Source organism: Protopterus annectens, chromosome 14.part0 (genome assembly GCF_019279795.1).
Source record: "Protopterus annectens isolate FY-2018-M chromosome 14.part0, PAN1.0, whole genome shotgun sequence".
Lineage (NCBI taxonomy): Eukaryota > Metazoa > Chordata > Ceratodontiformes > Protopteridae > Protopterus > Protopterus annectens.
In genome coordinates, this window is record NC_056748.1 from 709,737,107 (window position 1) to 709,754,868 (window position 17,762).

A 17,762-nucleotide genomic window follows, 5' to 3' on the forward strand; every position below is an offset into this window, starting at 1 on the left:
TCACTAAACTAGTTATAAATCCCAATGTCACAAGGTGGGTTGCCAACTAGCTCACTGACAGAACCCACACTGTGAAAGTACCAGACTCCAAATCCAGCTTCAGACCAGTGACAAGTGGAGTACCACAGGGTTCAGTCCTGGGTCCTCTCCTGTTTGGTATCTACTTCTTGAAAGTACAGGCCAACACAGAAGGTCTTTGGCTAACGAAGTTCGCAGATAACTGCAAACTAGGAGCCATAATCAAAACTCCAAAAGATGTGGACATCCTACAAAAGGGCCTTGCTGAGTTAAATGCCTGGTGTCAAAGTCATGGCGTCAAGCTCAATGCCAAAAAGTGCATTGTCATTCCTTTTGGTAAAAACTCAGTGCCCATGAACTACCACATAGGTGGTAGTCTACTTAACACCAAAAGTGTGATAAGAGACCTTGGGACACAGGTGGACAGTAGTCTCTCCTTTGATAATCACATTGCCACAGTAGTCAGGAAATCCTATGTGGCACAGCTCATCAGAAAAGGTTTCTCATCCAGGAAAAAAGAGGTCATTGTTCCCCTCTACTCGTCACTCATTAGACCCATTATAGAGTACAATGCTCCTTTTGGCATGTACCTCACAAGACATCTACAACAACTGGAAAGGCCACAGAAATACCTCACAAAGAGGATTACCGGCCTCAAAGAGATGCCCTATGCAGACAGTTTAAAAAAGCTGCAGCTTTACTCCGTTGCATATCGCCTACTCAGAAGCGATCTCTGCCTAACGCACAAAGCTATGTCAAACCCAGAGCTTTTAGACGTGCTCCACTTAAAGAAATCCTAATCCCTACGAGCTACACGCTGTAGGGACCTAAACCTCGTCACCACAATAAACAGAACATGCTGGAGGGATAGATTCCTGTCCCAGAGACTTCCCATACTCTGGAACAAACTACCTATCTATATCAAACAAAGCTTCTCATTAGCACTGTTCAAGAAAAATCTTGATGATTGGATGGGAGATAGGAAATTCACCCCGGGGATCACTTCTGTGGCTCTGCTCAACAGTGGCACAGGAAAATAATTTTCTTGGGTGGCGAAAGCCAGGGTACCTTTGGCTAGGCTTATATAGGCCCTAGGGCCAATAGCCTAGTACCTACCTATGAACCTATGAAACCTCATTGAAGGTCAAACGCGCTCAGTAGATATTATTTTGAAAAGTGTTGACATTCATCTTCATCTACCAAGGTGTCTTCAGTCATTTTGTGCGTTTGAGAAGCTAGTGTGGACATTTCTTTTTTCTGATGTTGTCCTTTTCATTCTTCAACATATGGGTTACATATCCAACCTCAGATCTGACTTGGCCATATACTTCAGACTTTGGATCCAAATCTTGACCACCCCCCTCTACCCATAATGACATAGTCTACCCCCCGAATACCTCTGATCTCATTTGCCGCCATCTCTCACAGATGTGGATCCACTCTGAGTGTGTTTTGGGTTGTGTAGTAAGTGTTTTTGAGTATTAAAATATCTGTTTCTAGTTAACTACTTACTTTACAGTTTCTTTTAGTTTTTCAGGTTTCTTCTATGTGTTAGCTCTCTACCATAGCAAGGTAACGTTTATGTACCATTGTTGGTACCTTTCCTTCTATATACCCTTTTTTTATCCCTTTTCCTTACCCATATAGACAGGGTATTCCTTAACTACTGTTGTTGGTAGTCCCATTTCTGTAATTGTAGTTTATATTTTGTTTTCTTATCTGTTCTTTTTTTTTTTTTTTTGGTTATTTATAGCTTACTATGGCTGAGAAGCCTACAGGTTTAAAAAACAAATGCACTTCCTGTGGGCACAAAATTCTGAACTCAAAGCCCACAGGGAGTGATTTTATTGTGTGGGAGCAGCACACCTGGGTATGAACTGTTCAGTTTGTGCCAGAAACTCCCTCAGGGGAGTCACCAAGAGATGCTGTAGTCCACGTTTAGCCCTCCAGTCTCCTTTACGCATATCCCCCAGTACCTCTGAGTCCAACATTCTTACAGAAAGTCTGTCTGTTGAAGAGTTGGTTATCCTCATTGCCCCTTTTTGGCCCTGCCAGATCTGGTTCCCCTTCCTTTCATATCATCTTGTTTATCCTCTTTGGATATTGGACCCCAGTCCAGACCTTCTGTCTCGTACCTCAGGATAAAATATCCTAGTATCTCAGTCCTCAAACTAAGTTCAGGGTTTTTCCAGTTCCATTACTAGCTAGACAGGCCAGGCTTTCTTCTCCAGTTTGATATAGTTTTGTCGTTACAGAAAGATTCTACTAAGAGACTTTGCAAGAATAAATGAAAAATATTCTCAATTTGGGTCTTGAAAAATGCCATTGATCCTTTTACTGTCCCTATTTCTGCTGTCCTGGAGTTTTTAGCTTCTCTTTTTAAAGAAGGTGTTAAGTTTTTCCACAGTTAAAGTACAGTTGGCAGCCATTTCAAATTTTCACTCTGGGAAATGCTTCTTCCTCGGCTGCTTCCAAGTTGTGTAAGGCTTTTGTAAAGGTCACCTTTTTGCTCAGACCCCCAGTGAAATTTCTGTCACCTCCCTGGGACTGAACAGTAGTGCTTCAACGTTTAACTTGCCAACCTTTTGAAACTTCAGCAAAAACTAACTTGAATTTCTTGACTTGAAAAACCGCGTTCGTTACTATTACATCTGCTAAAAGGATTTCCAAACTCCAAGCTGGTTCATCAAAAGCTCGTTCTATTGCTTTTCATAAAGACAGAGTTAATTTGCAAACCAATCCTTCTTTCCTACCAAAAGTGGCTTCTGAATCAAATATAAATCAAACTATGCATTTACTAGTTTTCTTTCCAAAATTCTCGAACATAGGAGAATACATGCTACATCTTTCAGATGTGCATAGACAACTATGTTTCTGTTTACATAGGACAAAAGATTACTAAAAAAATGACCAGCTAGACCAGCTATTTGTCTCTTTTTCACCTAGTTGGGTGGGTTCTTCAATTGCTAAAGTTGCAGTGGCCAAATGGATAACTGTGTTTCCTGGATCTCCCTGCCAAAACCACCTGAGGCTCATTCAGCCTGATCCATGGCCACCTCATCTGCTTTCTGGAATAGAAATTCCATTTGTTGTGCAGCAGCCACATGGTCTAATGCCCATACTTTTGTTGCTCATTACAAATTGAACATAATTTCCAGAAGCAGAGTTGGCTTTCAGCAGTTTTATGGAATATCCTTCCATGAAGGCCACCCAAGATCTACGTAGGTGAGGACTCTGTCCCATATGTTGAGGAAGAATGAAAAGGACAATATCAGATATTAAAGTTATGTACTCACCATAACTAGGCATCTGTGTTGTCCATTTTCATTCTTCAACTCCCGTCTCTCATTCCCTCTTGTTGTCATCCTTTGGAATGACCTGATAGAATTTTTGGAATCTGTTGTTCCGGGTTTGAGTCCTGGTGTTATTTCTTTCTTTTTTCCTCTTGTATTTCAGGACCTGCAAGGCAGCAAACTCAATCTCTGGTATTAAGGGTGGGCTGGGGCATTATGGGTAGAGAAGGGGAGCTCAAGAGTTGGATCTGAAGTCTGTAGAATGCGGCCAAGTCTAATCTGAGGTTGGATCCATGACCCGTATGTTGAGGAAGAATGAAAAGGACATCATGGATGCCTAGTTTATGGTGAGTACATAACTTTAATTTAGTAGTGTGTACTTGAAGCAGTTGTATCTCTGGATATGTTTATTTTATAACTTCTTTTACTGTCATTTTTGGTGTAATGGGTACTACTTGCACAGCCCCTAACATGACACTTCCAAAGCTCGTGCTGCCATTTTTAAGATTTTGCTATTAGTATTTAAATATTAGTAATATTCATAACCACAGAGACAAAAAACAAAGCTGTACAACTCAGAATATATGCATGTTACCCAGCTCATTGTGTCATTTCTTATTGCCATCTTATGCATGCGTGGGTGAATATTTATATTAAAAAAGGCACGCAAGGCCACAGAGATTTCGACAAATCCAACTCAACAACTTAAAACGTAATATTGGTGCTTTCATTTTATTTTATAACAAAACTTCTTCAGATGAAGTGAACCAAACACGTACACTGTTTATTCTAAAAGGTCATGTGATAACTTTTTAAAATCATGTGATCAGCTTATTAATCATGACAGCCAAAGCTTTTAAAATCATGTGATCAGCTTAAAATTTTGTGACAGCCAAAACTTGTAAAGCTGATCACATGATTTTAAAAAGTCATCACATGACCTTTTAGAATTGTATTTAAACAGTGTATGTGTTTGGTTCACTTCATCTGAAGACATTTTGTTATAAAATAAAACAATAGTGCTAATATTATGTTTTAAGTTGTTGAGCTGGATTTGTTGGAATCTCTGTGGCCTTGCGTGTGTTCTTTTATCAGTTTGTCTTCTGTTTTGGCTTGAATATTTATATTCATGCTGACAGTTCCACTAATGCTTTATTAAAGCAAACATGATGAATGTTGACATTTTTTGAGTTTTTACAGTCAGATCTCCAGAGCTGTACATCTCACTTAGTGTTTCCTTGCACACAGATTGTAACATTGTATGTGATTTCATGTTGCTCCCAGCTGCTGAAGCTGCCATTTTTGAGATACTAAAATACATGTGCAAGTAATTAGTAAATGTGTGAACAAGTTCTATAGCTCTTGGTCTGCATGTTATTAATTTTACATCACTGTATGTACACATACAAATGTGCCCACCAGTTACTGCCGCTTTGACTGTGTACACCTTAGAAAACTGATGACCAAATTCAACAAAAACGATGTAAACAAAGGTTACAGTAATGTATTTGTTTGCAACGATCTGACTGATCGTCATTACTCATCTCCTTCACGTGTCACACACATGCACAATTTGCCCATGAGTTACAGCCACCTTAGGTGTCTAATTATCAAATGAATGAATAAAAACATAGAGACGTATTTCTGCTTGTTGCTGCTAGAAGCATGCAGAGATACCTTAGAAACGCATCTTTACACACACGTCCATCAGTATACTTGTGCTCGAATTAACACATAATAAACACATTAATATATTACATATTATAGGTACTTTGTTGAATGTGTGCTGTGCAACCCAATACCGCACACACAGATGGGCCCACCAGTTGCAGCCAATTTATTGTCCACACACACACACACACACACACACACACACACACACACACACTGCAGTTCTAGTTTACAGATTCACAGCAGACCTCAGATATTGCAGAGCTTGCTTGTGTCAGACCTACATCAGCTGGGTCCTGCTTAACGGCATGATTTTCGAATATCCTCCAAACACTTGTAAAAGTGGATTATTTTCTCTTTTTATTTGTATAAACGCATCAGGTTTGTCATTTTCCAACTGACACATTGAAAAGTTCATCTAAAGCCGATTGTTTAAGTAGAGACATGCCAGGAGATTTATAACACCTGGAAAGGGAAATTTTAGTGTTCAAAAAGTGAAAATTATTTGAAGAATCCCACACCTGAACAGCTGAATCTAATACTAGATTTTATTAATTTTTCTGTATATGTAATTTGGCATTTATCCCAGAATGTTACAGCCCTGAACTGTTAAGCGGCTTCCTGTACCCAAGGGATAGTATTTGATTCTTTCTACCTCTGTTTGCTTACTGTATGGCTCTGAACAAGTCACTTAACCAGACAGTACACCTGAGTCGCCTTTGAAAAGGGGCAACCTTTCATCATTACTAACAGCTCCACTTAACTGAAAATACAAGCATACCCACAGCAAAGGAACAGTCAGTGTCTAGTGGACTTACCCACTTAAATGTATAAAGTAAAAAATAAATATAAGTATGCATTTGCACCCCTCTTTGAATATACTTTTTCGCAGTTATGGTAGAAAGCAATACCCATCAGCAACTAATGCACTTTTCTCCTGTTTAAGAACATGTTTATGTAATAACACAGCCATTGACTTTGGTTTAGTTCAGCAGCTGTAAGATTTTTAATTACAGATTCACCTATTAAAAGTATTTTTCACTTTGGTTTATATGAATCTGCCTTTAAGGCTGGTGTGACCCTGTTTCCTTTAAAAGCCTCCTGTCTGTCTCTGTTTCACATGCAGACTTTCATTCAGTGACCTCTTGATCAGATTTACAAACACTTTCATTCAGTGACCTCGCTAGTGTACTCGCACCCAGATTCATCCACTGACAGCTCTCTGTCTCCTCTCTCTCTCTCTCTCTCTCACACACACACACACACACACACACACACACACACACACACACACACACACACACACACACTTCAATTCTTGCTCTGTATACACTTAAAGAGCTACAGTTCACACTTGATTGAAGAAATGCTGATGGTCTACTCTGCTTACTTGAGAAAATGCTGCCCTGCACTCCTCTGCGGTAACATTACCTTTGGTGAAGTTACTTTAGTGTAGTTACAATGTTTTGAATTCACTTCAAGTAGTCAACTTGGAAACGTTTCCTCAAAATAAATCTATCAAGGAGGCTTCACATAAGAGATGCTAGTGGACCTTGTTAGAGCAATTTTGTACCCACAATGCAGGATTTTGTGGTGTGAATGACCTGAGACGCACCTACCTGGACTACATGAAAAGAGACATGGAAGAGCTCTCCGATCTTGTAGCCCAGGCAGGTATGACCCTAGCCCTGAGTAGCATTCTGCCATCACCCAGAATGATACCGCAGTACAAGGACAAAATGATTAACTTCAACAATTGGCTAAGCTTCTGGTGTCATTCTAAAGGCATCCAGTATCTGTCTGCCTGGGATGACATGGTCGACAGACCACGATGCTTTGCCAGAGATGGCCTGCACCTGTCACCCCTGGGATTCTGGATACTGGCTAAGGTTCTTGCCGCCCCTATAGTGCCTTTTTTAGGCAAGGTTCAAATGACAAATTCACCACCCTAACAGGAACAGGCAAGCAAAAACTGAGGGTGATGCTACTCAATGCTAGAAGTCTAAATCTCAAAATGCACTCACCAGAGGCACTCCTTAAAATGGAGAACATAGATATTATCTGTGCAGTGACTGAGACCTGGTTCAAGGCTCCAGAGAGCACCCCTGCACTACCAGGCTATAACTCACACCGCACTTTTCGGTCATGTAACCTGGACCGGAACACCAAAGGCGGAGGTGTGTCCATATTCTTTAAGGATATCCACACCTCCAGGCTAGTTGCTCAGCATAATGCAGCCGAGGTTATCCAAGTGCAACTAACTCTGGGCAAAACTGCAATCCAAACTGTAGCTTGTTACAGATCCCCCACCATGCCCCAAGATTCCCACTCCTCTTTTCTTGATGTACTGGAAAATATTAGGGTTCAACCAAACACCCTAATAATGGGCGATTTCAACTACCCCACCATTAACTGGGAAAACTACTCATGTACCAACTCCTTCACTCAACGCTTTCTGGAATTCATAAACTCCAGTGCCCTGGATCAACTTATCCACACCCCCACCAGGGCAACAGTATCCTAGATTTAGTCATTACCAATATGAGTGACCAGTGTTCCACACCTGAAGTCAATGCCTCATTGGTCCGATCCGACCATAAGCTAATTACCCTAGATATCCACATCGTGCCCCCACCCCCCATTAAGGAAACAATGGTAAAAAATGTCTCCAAAGCCAACTTCATGCTTAAGACAGAAGTGGTGAACTTCATGACACCCATGCAGATTGACAATACAGTTATGACTACTGAATCTTACACAATTGCACTCTATAAGCACTTACACAAGTGCATGGATTGTGCTATCCCAAACAGAACCAAGACGTTATCCTCCAAAAAAAAAAGGAAGCCAATCTGGTGGTCCCCTGCCATAAACAAACTGTACAACAGAAGGAAGAAACTGTTGCAAAAGAGAATAAAATCCCATGAGAGGAGGAGCTCCCTGGTCAGCCTCAGTAAGAAGCCGTGATCCCTGATAAAATCCTCCAAAGCTAGTTATGAAAACAAAATCGCCACTGATTCTAAAGACAATCACAAAGCATTCTATAGCTATGTCAAGAATCTCAATGGCAACACTCTGATCTGCTCTGAGTTGCAGCACAGTGGCACTGAATATGCAGACCCAACTGATATTGCCAACATCCTGGCAGATAGGTTCATTGCTAACTTTACCCCCCTCTCACCCCCTAAAGAGCCCATCTCTATACCGGAAGAATGCAAAGTTCCTGTAATCACGGCTGCACAGTTAAAAACCACACTCTCCAAAGCCAAGAACACAGCATCCATGGGACCAGACAGCATCCCAGGCTGCATTCTACATGAACTACAGAACGAACTGGCACCCCACCTAAGTACCATGTTCAATCATAGCCTCACCTCAGGCTTTGTGCATGGCACACAGCGATGGATGTTCTTCATCTCACATTGCTGCAGTCCTAACACTTGGGTAGTCCGCTGTCCTCGGTCGGCCCGAATATCAAAGTATAAGGCTGACGTCGGTCAGGGCGCATTTGACTGACATCAGGACGTCAGGGTACAAATGCGCATGACCGGCGTCATATCCTCAGTCTTTTTTGCCGCATGGTCCGATGCAGAAGCAGTATTGCAAGTGCCGGTTGGCGTTCTGAGATTTTTCGATTTAGAAGTTTCAGACCGAGTTCAAAGTTGGCTAAGTACCCCGTTGGGGAATATTTTAGTTGTTTCTTGCCTCAGTCATTTACCGGATGTCAGAAAAAGTTAATAATTGCATTTCTTGTGGGAAACAGATACCGCATAGAGATTATCATACTTTGTGTATTCCTTGCTTAGGGCCTGAGCACGACGTTGTTGGCTGTCGCTCTTGTGCTAGATTTAATAAACGCACTATAAAGAGAAGGTTGGATTGTGCAAGGTTAGTCTTTGGGAAGCGGTGCAACTATAAAATGCCGTCGGATGCTCCGACGCCCGCTTCTTCGAAGAAGCGCAAGGACAAGGCAGTTAAGCCTAGGCTAGAAGAACCGTCTGTACCAGGCGCCGGTTCTTTAGAGGTGTCGGTGGAGCCGGTGGCTCCACCGGAGGTTTCTTTGTGTTCCCAGGGTGAGACCTTATTATTGCAGGATGTGGCCTCTCAGGAGACTAGTCAGGCTGAGGGGGCTTCTCATCTTACTATACTCCCCTCCCTTCCTAAGGTGGCTAGGCCCTCTCCTTCTGTTTCAAAGGCTTCCCCCAGGGGCAGGCCAGGTTTAGCTTCAGTTGGTGTTACCCCTAGCTCTTCAGGTACTGTGCCCAAGAAGCATATGCTTAAAATGGCAGAAGATTTGATTACTTTGATTAGGGTTCTATGCCCCCTCCTGATAAGAGACCTAGGGTGGAGCCTGAGCTGGGGGGTTTTGAGCAGGCTTCAGATGTTTCAGAGTCTTCGGCTGAAGACTTGCAGGAGTACTCTCCTTATTCTGATTCTGATGTGGATGATTCTACTCCTTCTGCTACTCCTCCTGAGGATTTTTCTTTTCAGAAACTCTTCATTCCATGAGGGAGCATTTTAAGTGGGAAGGTCAGGACTTCTCTGATTCCAGGAAAAGGCTTAGGGAATTTCTGCTTTTACCCCAGCATAGGCCTTTGGCTATACCTCCTGTTTTGGATGTAGTGGAAGATGTTTTTACAGAAGCTTCTCTTAATCCTGATTCTTTGCCTCCTGCTCCTGTTAAGGCGGATAGGTATTACAGGGTGCCTGAAGCTCATAAGTATCTTTTTAAGAGTCCTAGGGCAGACCCAGAAACTGTTAGCCAGGGGCCTAAAGGTGTTAAGGCTTCTGTTGTTAAGAATCCGGTTCCTGCAGACAAGGAGGCTAGGGCCTTGGATAGATGGGGAAAGAAAGTCTATACTTCTTCCACTCTTGCTATGAGGACTCTGAATTGCCAGTTTCACATGTTGAAATACCAAAATTATCTCCTTTCACAATTGAAGTCTAAGGTTGATGCTCTGGCAGTAGGTATTGATTGTAAGGAGTTGCAAGATTTAGTGCATGTTTCTGAACAGGTGGGTAAGCATTCTTTGCAATGTGGTTTTGATGCTGTACAGGCCTCGTCTAGGGTGGCTGCCACTGGGTCAGTTCTTCGCAGGCACGCCTGGCTGAGGGATCAGAATTTGTCTGAACATGTTAAAACAAGGATTTTAGATGCTCCTTTACAATCTGACATGTTGTTTGGTCCTCCTGTTGAGACAGTTTTAAAGAAAATGGAAGACAAGGCTAAGTCTATGCAGACTGTTAAAGATTTTTTGCAGGTCCAGCCTCCAAAGTTTAGTAGAAATTGGCCTACTAAAGGGTGGACGTATCCTTCTTATGATTCACAGTCTAGGGGTAGATCTAGACGTGGTAAGGGCAGAGCCCAGGGCTCTTTCAGGCCTAGAACAGGGAGTTCTCCTGCACAGGCTTCAGGTGAGGGCAGGGGTCAGTCCTTTCGTAAGCAGACCCAATGACCTACCTTTTCAGCTGCCAGAGCCTGCTTGTCTGGCAGCACCTTTGGGAGGAAGGTTGGCACTTTTCAAAGAAAATTGGAGTTTAATTACCCAGGACAGATGGGTATTGGATATCATACACCACGGCTACAGGTTTTATTTCCATACCTTGCCTCCTTTCAAAGGCATGCCAGACGTTCCTCCTCCACAAAGAATAGAGGCTCACAAACAGGTTTCTCTGTTGCTCCAACTAGGGGCCATACAGCCGGTTCCTCTGCCAGAAGTGGGCCTAGGATTTTATTCTCGCCTGTTCCTAGTACCAAAGAAGGGGAACACGTGGAGACCAATTTTGGATTTATCTATCCTCAACACTTATCTGGACATTCCCAAGTTCAAAATGTTGACGTTGCAGCAGCTTTTACCTCTGCTGGGCAAAGATCATTGGATGGTAACTTTGGATCTCAAGGAGGCTTACCTTCATGTTCCTATCAGACTAAGTTGCAGAAAGTATCTGCGTTTTCGAGCTGGGACTTCTCACTATCAGTTCTCTGCATTGCCCTTTGGCTTATCTACTGCCCAGAGTGTTCACGAAAGTTCTGGCTCCAGTGATAGCTTTCTTCAGACTAAAAGGAATACAGATCTATCCTTATTTGGACGACTGCCTAATTCTGGCTCAAGGAAGAGAAGAGCTTCTTCATCATTTGGAATATGTGATAGCAGTGCTAAGATGCCTAGGGTATTCTGTGAACGAAATAAAGTCCAGTCTAGTACCCTCTCAAGACGTGCTTTCTGGGTGTGAGACTGAATACAGCATCCCAGATGGCCTTTTTAACCCCGGACAAACAAAAGAGTCTATCCCTTTACTTCCATCAACTATCTCATCAGTCCGGGCTGACTGCAAGGACAGTCCCTCAAGCCTTAGGGTTCATGGCATCTTGTATTCTGGTGCTTCCCAATGCCAAACTGCATATGAGGAAGCTACAATGGTATCTCAAAATGTATGGACACAGCACTGCCAGGATCTAGACACTGTCATTCAAATAATACCTTGCATTCAAAAGGAATTTTTGTGGTGGGCTCAGGAATGTCACCTAAACAAGGGACTCTCTGTGACCCGGCCAGAGGCGAGTCAGATTTTAACGACAGATGCCTCAGACAAAGCTTGGGGAGCTCATCTAAATGGAAAGTGGATACAAAACAAGTGGCCTGTCAGACTACAACATCTACATATCAACATGAAGGAGATGTTAGCAGTCCAGTTTGCATTAATTGCTTTCAAGGAATTACTTCTTCCAGGGCAGGTGTTGATTCTAACAGACAACACAACTGTCATGTGGTACATCAACAAGCAAGGGGGAACGATTCTTATCCTCTATGCAGGCAAGCAATGATTTTGTGGGAGACTGCTCTCAGTTTACAGCTCAATCTTCAGGCAAGGTTTCTGCCAGGAGCACAGAACTCCTTAGCAGATGTGTTGAGCAGACGAATTATGGATCCCCACGAGTGGAAATTGGATCCTCATGTATTTCAGAAATTGACAGTGTCATGGGGAACTCCAGACATAGATCTGTTCGCTTCTCCACTAAACCATCAGCTGCCAAAGTTTTGCACAAAAGGTTTCATCCCACAGCTTGGAAAGTGGATGCTCTTTCTTTCAATTGGAGCAATCTTCATGTGTATGCCTTTCCACCTCTGCCTCTCCTCCCAAAAGTACTTCTAAAGGTCAGACAGGACAAGCCAAGGATGATTTTAATAGCTCCGGATTGGCCTCGACAACACTGGTACCCATTACTGAGAAGTCTGGTACGGAAGCCTCCATGGCCTTTGCCTTGATTCCACACCTGTTGTCGCAGGAGGACAGCCATTTGCTAAATGTCAAGCTTCACTCTCTGCACCTAACAGCCTGGCATATTCTGTTTTGAACCATAGTGGGCCTCCACTTCCTCAGCAAGTTTTGAATGTTATTTTGGAAGCTAGGAGGCCTAGTACAAGGAAAGTGTACGCAGACAAATGGAAGAGATTTTTGTTTTGGAGTGCAGCAAAAGATTTTGATGTTTCTGAGCCTAATTTGTGTGTGGCTCTTCAATATCTTACTGAGTTACTGGACAAAGGTTTGTCTTTCTCTTCTATTAAAGTTCATGCTGCAGCAATTTCAGCTCACTATGATTGCAACCCACCATTGTTTTCTCATCCTTTGTTCAAGCAATTTCTTAGAGGGGCAAAGAATATAAGACCCCCACGAAGAGCTCCTACTCCTGCTTGGGATCTCAATTTTGTGTTGGAGAAACTCACTCTACAACCTTTTGAGCCTGCAGCTACTGCTGAGTTGAAATATTTATCATGGAAGACTGCTTTTTTGTTGGCCATTACCTCTGCAAGAAGGGTTTCTGAATTACAGGCCCTTATGGCAGTTGAGCCTTTCTTGATTTTCCATAAGGATAGGGTATCATTACGTACTAATCCTTCCTTTATGCCTAAGGTGGTTTCTAGTGTGGCTTTAAACCAAACTATTCATTTGCCTACTTTTTATGCAAATCCCCAAAATAAAGGGGAAAAGATTTTGCACACTTTAGATGTCCACAGGCAGTTGCATTATTATTTGGACAGAACTAAAGGGTTCAGGCAGTCTCAGCAGTTGTTTGTTTCTTTTGCTTTGAGTTCTCAGGGCAAGCCTGTATCAAAACAAACTATTTCTAAGTGGATTGGGTTTTGCATTGCTTTCTGTTATTCCCATCATGGCAAGGAGATTCCAGCTGGGATTAGGCCTCATTCCACTAGGGCTACTGCCACTTCAACAGCTTTTTGAGGGAGTGGCAACCAAGGATATTTTGGAGGCAGCTACTTGGAGTTCTGTGCATACTTTCTCTAGGCATTATCACCTGCCACTTTACTCTAAGTCCAGGGCTGGTTTTGCCACTGCTGTTTTGCAGGGCATTTTGGCAGCTCCTGCTTCCTTGTAGTTAGCCATCCTCCCTTACCTCTGCTTTGGGATTCTACCCAAGTGTTAGGACTGCAGCAATGTGAGATGAAGAACATAGTACAGTTTTGTACCTACCATAAATGTAGATGTTCGAAGATCCACATTGCTGCAGTCCAATTTACCCTCCCTCCTTCCCCTCTGTAGTTAGAGGCGGTTGTGTGGGTTGGGTTGTACATTTTGTGTATATTGTATATATTGTACATATAGTTAGTGCAAGGGTGGTTGGTTGGTTGTTTGCTGTCTTTTGGTTTTGACCTTTATTTTTAGGGTCTTCTGACATCTGGGGCAAGAAAAGACTGAGGATATGACGTCGGTCATGCGCATTTGTACCCTGACGTCCTGATGTCAGTCAAATGCGCCCTGACCGACGTCAGCCTTATACTTTGATATTCGGGCCGACCGAGGACAGCGGACTACCCAAGTGTTAGGACTGCAGTAATGTGGATCTTCGAACATCTACATTTATGGTAGGTACAAAACTGTACTTTATCCCACTCCACAAGGGGGGAGCCACTACAGACCCCGGAAACTACCGTCCCATTAGCCTGATGAGCCTGGTCTGCAAGGCCATGGAACATATCATGGAACTTATAAACAAAGACATTGGTAATCTCCAAACTCTGGACCCAACCCAGTTCTGGTTTGTAAAAGGCAGATCATGTCTCCTAAACCTGATAGACTTCTTTGAAGCAGTCACCAAAGCCGTAGATGAGGGTAGATCTTGCCAAGGCTTTTGACACCATCCCCCACTCTGGAAGTATAGATAAACTCACTAAACTAGGTATAAATTCCTATGTCACAAGATGGGTTGCCAAGTGGCTTACTGACAGAAACCACACTGGGAAAGTAGTAGACTCCAAATCCGACTTCAGACCAGTGACAAGTGGAGTACCACAGGGTTCAGTCCTTCGTCCTCTCCTGTTTGGTATCTACTTCTCTGAAGTATGGGCTAACACAGAAGGTCTTTGGCTAACGAAGTTCACAGATGACTGCAAACTAGAAGCCATAATCGAAACTCCTAACAATGTGGACATCCTACAAAAGGGCTTCACTGAGACAGATGCCTGGTGTCAAAGCCATGGCCTCAAGCTCAATGCCAAAAAGTGCATTGTCATTCCCTTTAGTAAAAACTCTGTAGCCATGAACTACAACTTGGGCGTTAGTATAATTAACACCGAAAGTGTGATAAGAGACTTTGGGACACAGGTGGACATTAGTCTCTCCTTTGATAATCACATCGCCACAGTAGTCAGGAAAACCTTCTACGTGGCACACCTCATCACAAAAGGTTTCTCATCCAGAAAAAGAGGTCATTGTTCCCCTCTACTCATCACTCATTGGACCCATTATAGAGTACAACACCCCTTTTGGTACGTACCTCACAAGACATCTATAGCGACTGGTGAGGCCGCAGAAATACCTCACAAAGAAGGTTACCGGCTTCAAACAGATGCCCTATGCAAACCATCTCAAAAAACTCCAACTTTACTCTGTCGCATATCGCCTTCTCAGAGGTGATCTTTGCCTAACATACAAAGCTATGTCAGACCCAGAGCTGTTGGACATGCTCCACTTAATGAAATCCCAATCCCTCTGAGCTACACGCTCTAGGGACCTAAACCTTGTCACCGCAATAAACAGAACATGCCGGAGGGATAGATTCCTGTCCCAGAGACTTCCCATACTCTGGAATAAACTACCTATCTATGTCAAACAAAGCTCCTCATTAGCACTCTTCAAAAAAAATCTTGATAATTGGATGGGAAATAAGAACTTCACCCCGCGGATCACTTCTGGGGCTCTGCTCGACAGTGGCACAGGAAAACAGTTTTCTTGGGTGGCAAAAGCCAGGGTACCTTTTTGGCTGGGCTTGTAAAGTCCCCAGGGCCGATAGCCTAGTACCTACCTATGAACCTATTTTCATAAAGAATTGAAAAGCAGAGGTGTGATTGGCTGCAGGAATGTGTGGCATTAAATTGTAGCCTAGAGGATGCAGGCAGATGTCAGTTATACAAAATGATACCAACAATTGGAAAAAATAGTTTTACTTTCAGAAGTGTGTGTGTAGAAACGCATCACAATCGATTGCTATGCTACAAATAATAATTTAAGAGGTGGAATGTGTTTAAAAATAGGTTATTGCTGTCTGTGACTGCAAAACAACACACACAACATTGGGGTAGGGTTCATTTAATGTCATTTTGTAAATCTTACTATACTTTTTTGCAGATCTTAGCAATCACATTAGTGTCTATGAATGTGGCATAGTTTATCTGTAGATGCAGTGTACAAAGTTTTACAGTGGCAAGAAGATTTGGATCAGCATACTCTGTCTCTGGGGTAAAAGGAATTATTCTGTACCAATTAGTGTGCCCTTCCAGGCTATAGAGCAAATAAGATTTCCTGCCAAGTATGCTCATATAGGAAGCAATGAGTTTACAAGATAGAGGAAAATAGGACAGTGTAGCCTCAATCCTGTTTAATTATCTCATTTGTTATAGTTTGTTTTAAATTTATTATTTATTTTATTTGTATTTGTTTACCGGGGTGGTCCACTGGGCCAAAAAGTGTCCATTTTCAGTGGAGGCCTGGGTAGAAAAGCTCCGCAATGACTTGTACAAAAATACACATTTGGCAAATACAACAAGAAGCGACTATGAACCAAGTCTTGAACAAAGTAATGAAGCAATGCAGTTATACATAAGTCCATCTACTGATTCTCCATGTATACATAATCACAACAATAGATTCATAATCCGGAGATAAGGTAGGTAGGAGGTAAGGTTAGGATGGAGAAAGAAAAGGTGGGAGTGGGAGAGAGAATAAAGTCAAATTTGAATGTGAGGAACTAGCACATGGGCATAGCCACTGGGAGGACAGATGATGTTTTAAAGATTTTTTTGGAGAGAGATGAATTGCTAGTGTATCTGAGTGACTGTGGAGGAGAGTTTCATAATTTAGCAGTGGAGAAGGAGTGGAGCATTTTACCGGCGGAGAGGTTAGGTTTGTTAATCTGCAGAAGTATTTTATTCTCAGAGCAGAGGGGTCTATTAGGGTGGTAAAGTGTAAATAGAGAAGAAAGGGCAGGGCAGCTGGCAAGATTGAATATTAGTTTATGGGCAGCTGTCAGTTGTATATATGTGAGATGATGAAGTTCTAGCCAGTTTAGTACCTGAAGAGAGGCACAGTGGTGAGATTAATTTTGTCTGTTAGTGACTAACTTTGCAATTTTGTTATAGCAAGAATCGAGCCTGGATGCAGAGCTGTAGCTGGCTCGTCTAGTACCCAATGTCCATTCCTGACAGAGCACTCCCTCCACCCCCCTTCAAAAAAAGAAAGAAAGACTTCGGCTTACAGTGTATCAAGCCTATTGGTACCTCCCTCAGCTCTTCAGCAAATAAAAAAAATATCTTAGTTTAAACTGCAGCAAGCCAATGTCAGCTTTCTTTACTGGCAGGAAAAAGTCAGGAACTCTCGATTGTGCCCCTTAGCACTTTGCACCCAGGGCACCTGCCCTTATTTGCCCCATCCTTGCTACACTACTGTTTAAATTGATATCCTACTGCCTTTTTTGGAGGGTTAGATCTGCTATATGCATGAAGACAATAAGCAATCTTATTGTTTGTGAATAACATGCAACTGTTTAACTTCAGACACACAGCATCTTATGACAAATGAAAAAGTGCTGTGTGTTAAATTATAATGAATTTTGTTGGGTAGCTCTATAATTGAATGATTTTTCTTTTGTCTTTCAGTGTGGAGTGTGTCTTAAGGAAGTAGAGCTGTGTGGACTGTCATGACCGAGACAACCAACCGCTTTATCTGCACTTGGGTTTCCTACTGTATCCAGTAATTCACTTCATTTGGAAAGTTATCTAAAGACTTATTTTAGAAATGAGCTTACACATGAAAAATTACCCATGTGTGTGTGTATATATATATATATATATTGAAATCACTTTGTTTAAAAGCACAACCATACTTTACCTAGTGCCTTAATAGTAATGCTATGAGTCTTGGGCAGTGGAGCAGTATATATTCAAGTTAATTCATGACCAAATTTTCCTTCTGTTTCCTACAATGCCTATTAAATTGCATTTTTGCTCTGATTTAGAGTAAGTTGCATTTAAAAACACAAACCCTTTTTTTATATGTACCGGAGTACACTATCCACATGATATAGTCTTCATTGTTAAATTATTTACTCTTGCAGGGAGCTATAGGTGGTATGCATCAACGTTGTTAGTGGGTTTGTAGCAAGCAGCAGTAAACAGCAGACTGTTTCAGTGACAGTAGCAATTTCTAGTGTTAAAAAAAATTCTAGTGTTAAAAAACAGTCTTTGAACTGTAGATCTGATGCTTTCT

The 17,762-nt window shown here is 42.2% G+C and overlaps 1 protein-coding gene across 1 annotated transcript in view; it reads left to right on the forward strand.

Moving 5' to 3' along the window:
* VAMP3 (vesicle associated membrane protein 3) overlaps positions 1-17,506 on the forward strand; it is a 594,205-nt gene extending 576,699 nt beyond the window's left edge. The window contains exon 5 of the mRNA XM_044056443.1: positions 17,153-17,506. Coding sequence (XP_043912378.1) covers positions 17,153-17,169 — 17 coding nt within the window. The 3' untranslated portion in view covers positions 17,170-17,506. The remainder of the gene's footprint in view (positions 1-17,152) is intronic.
* The last annotated feature ends 256 nt before the right edge of the window (positions 17,507-17,762 follow it).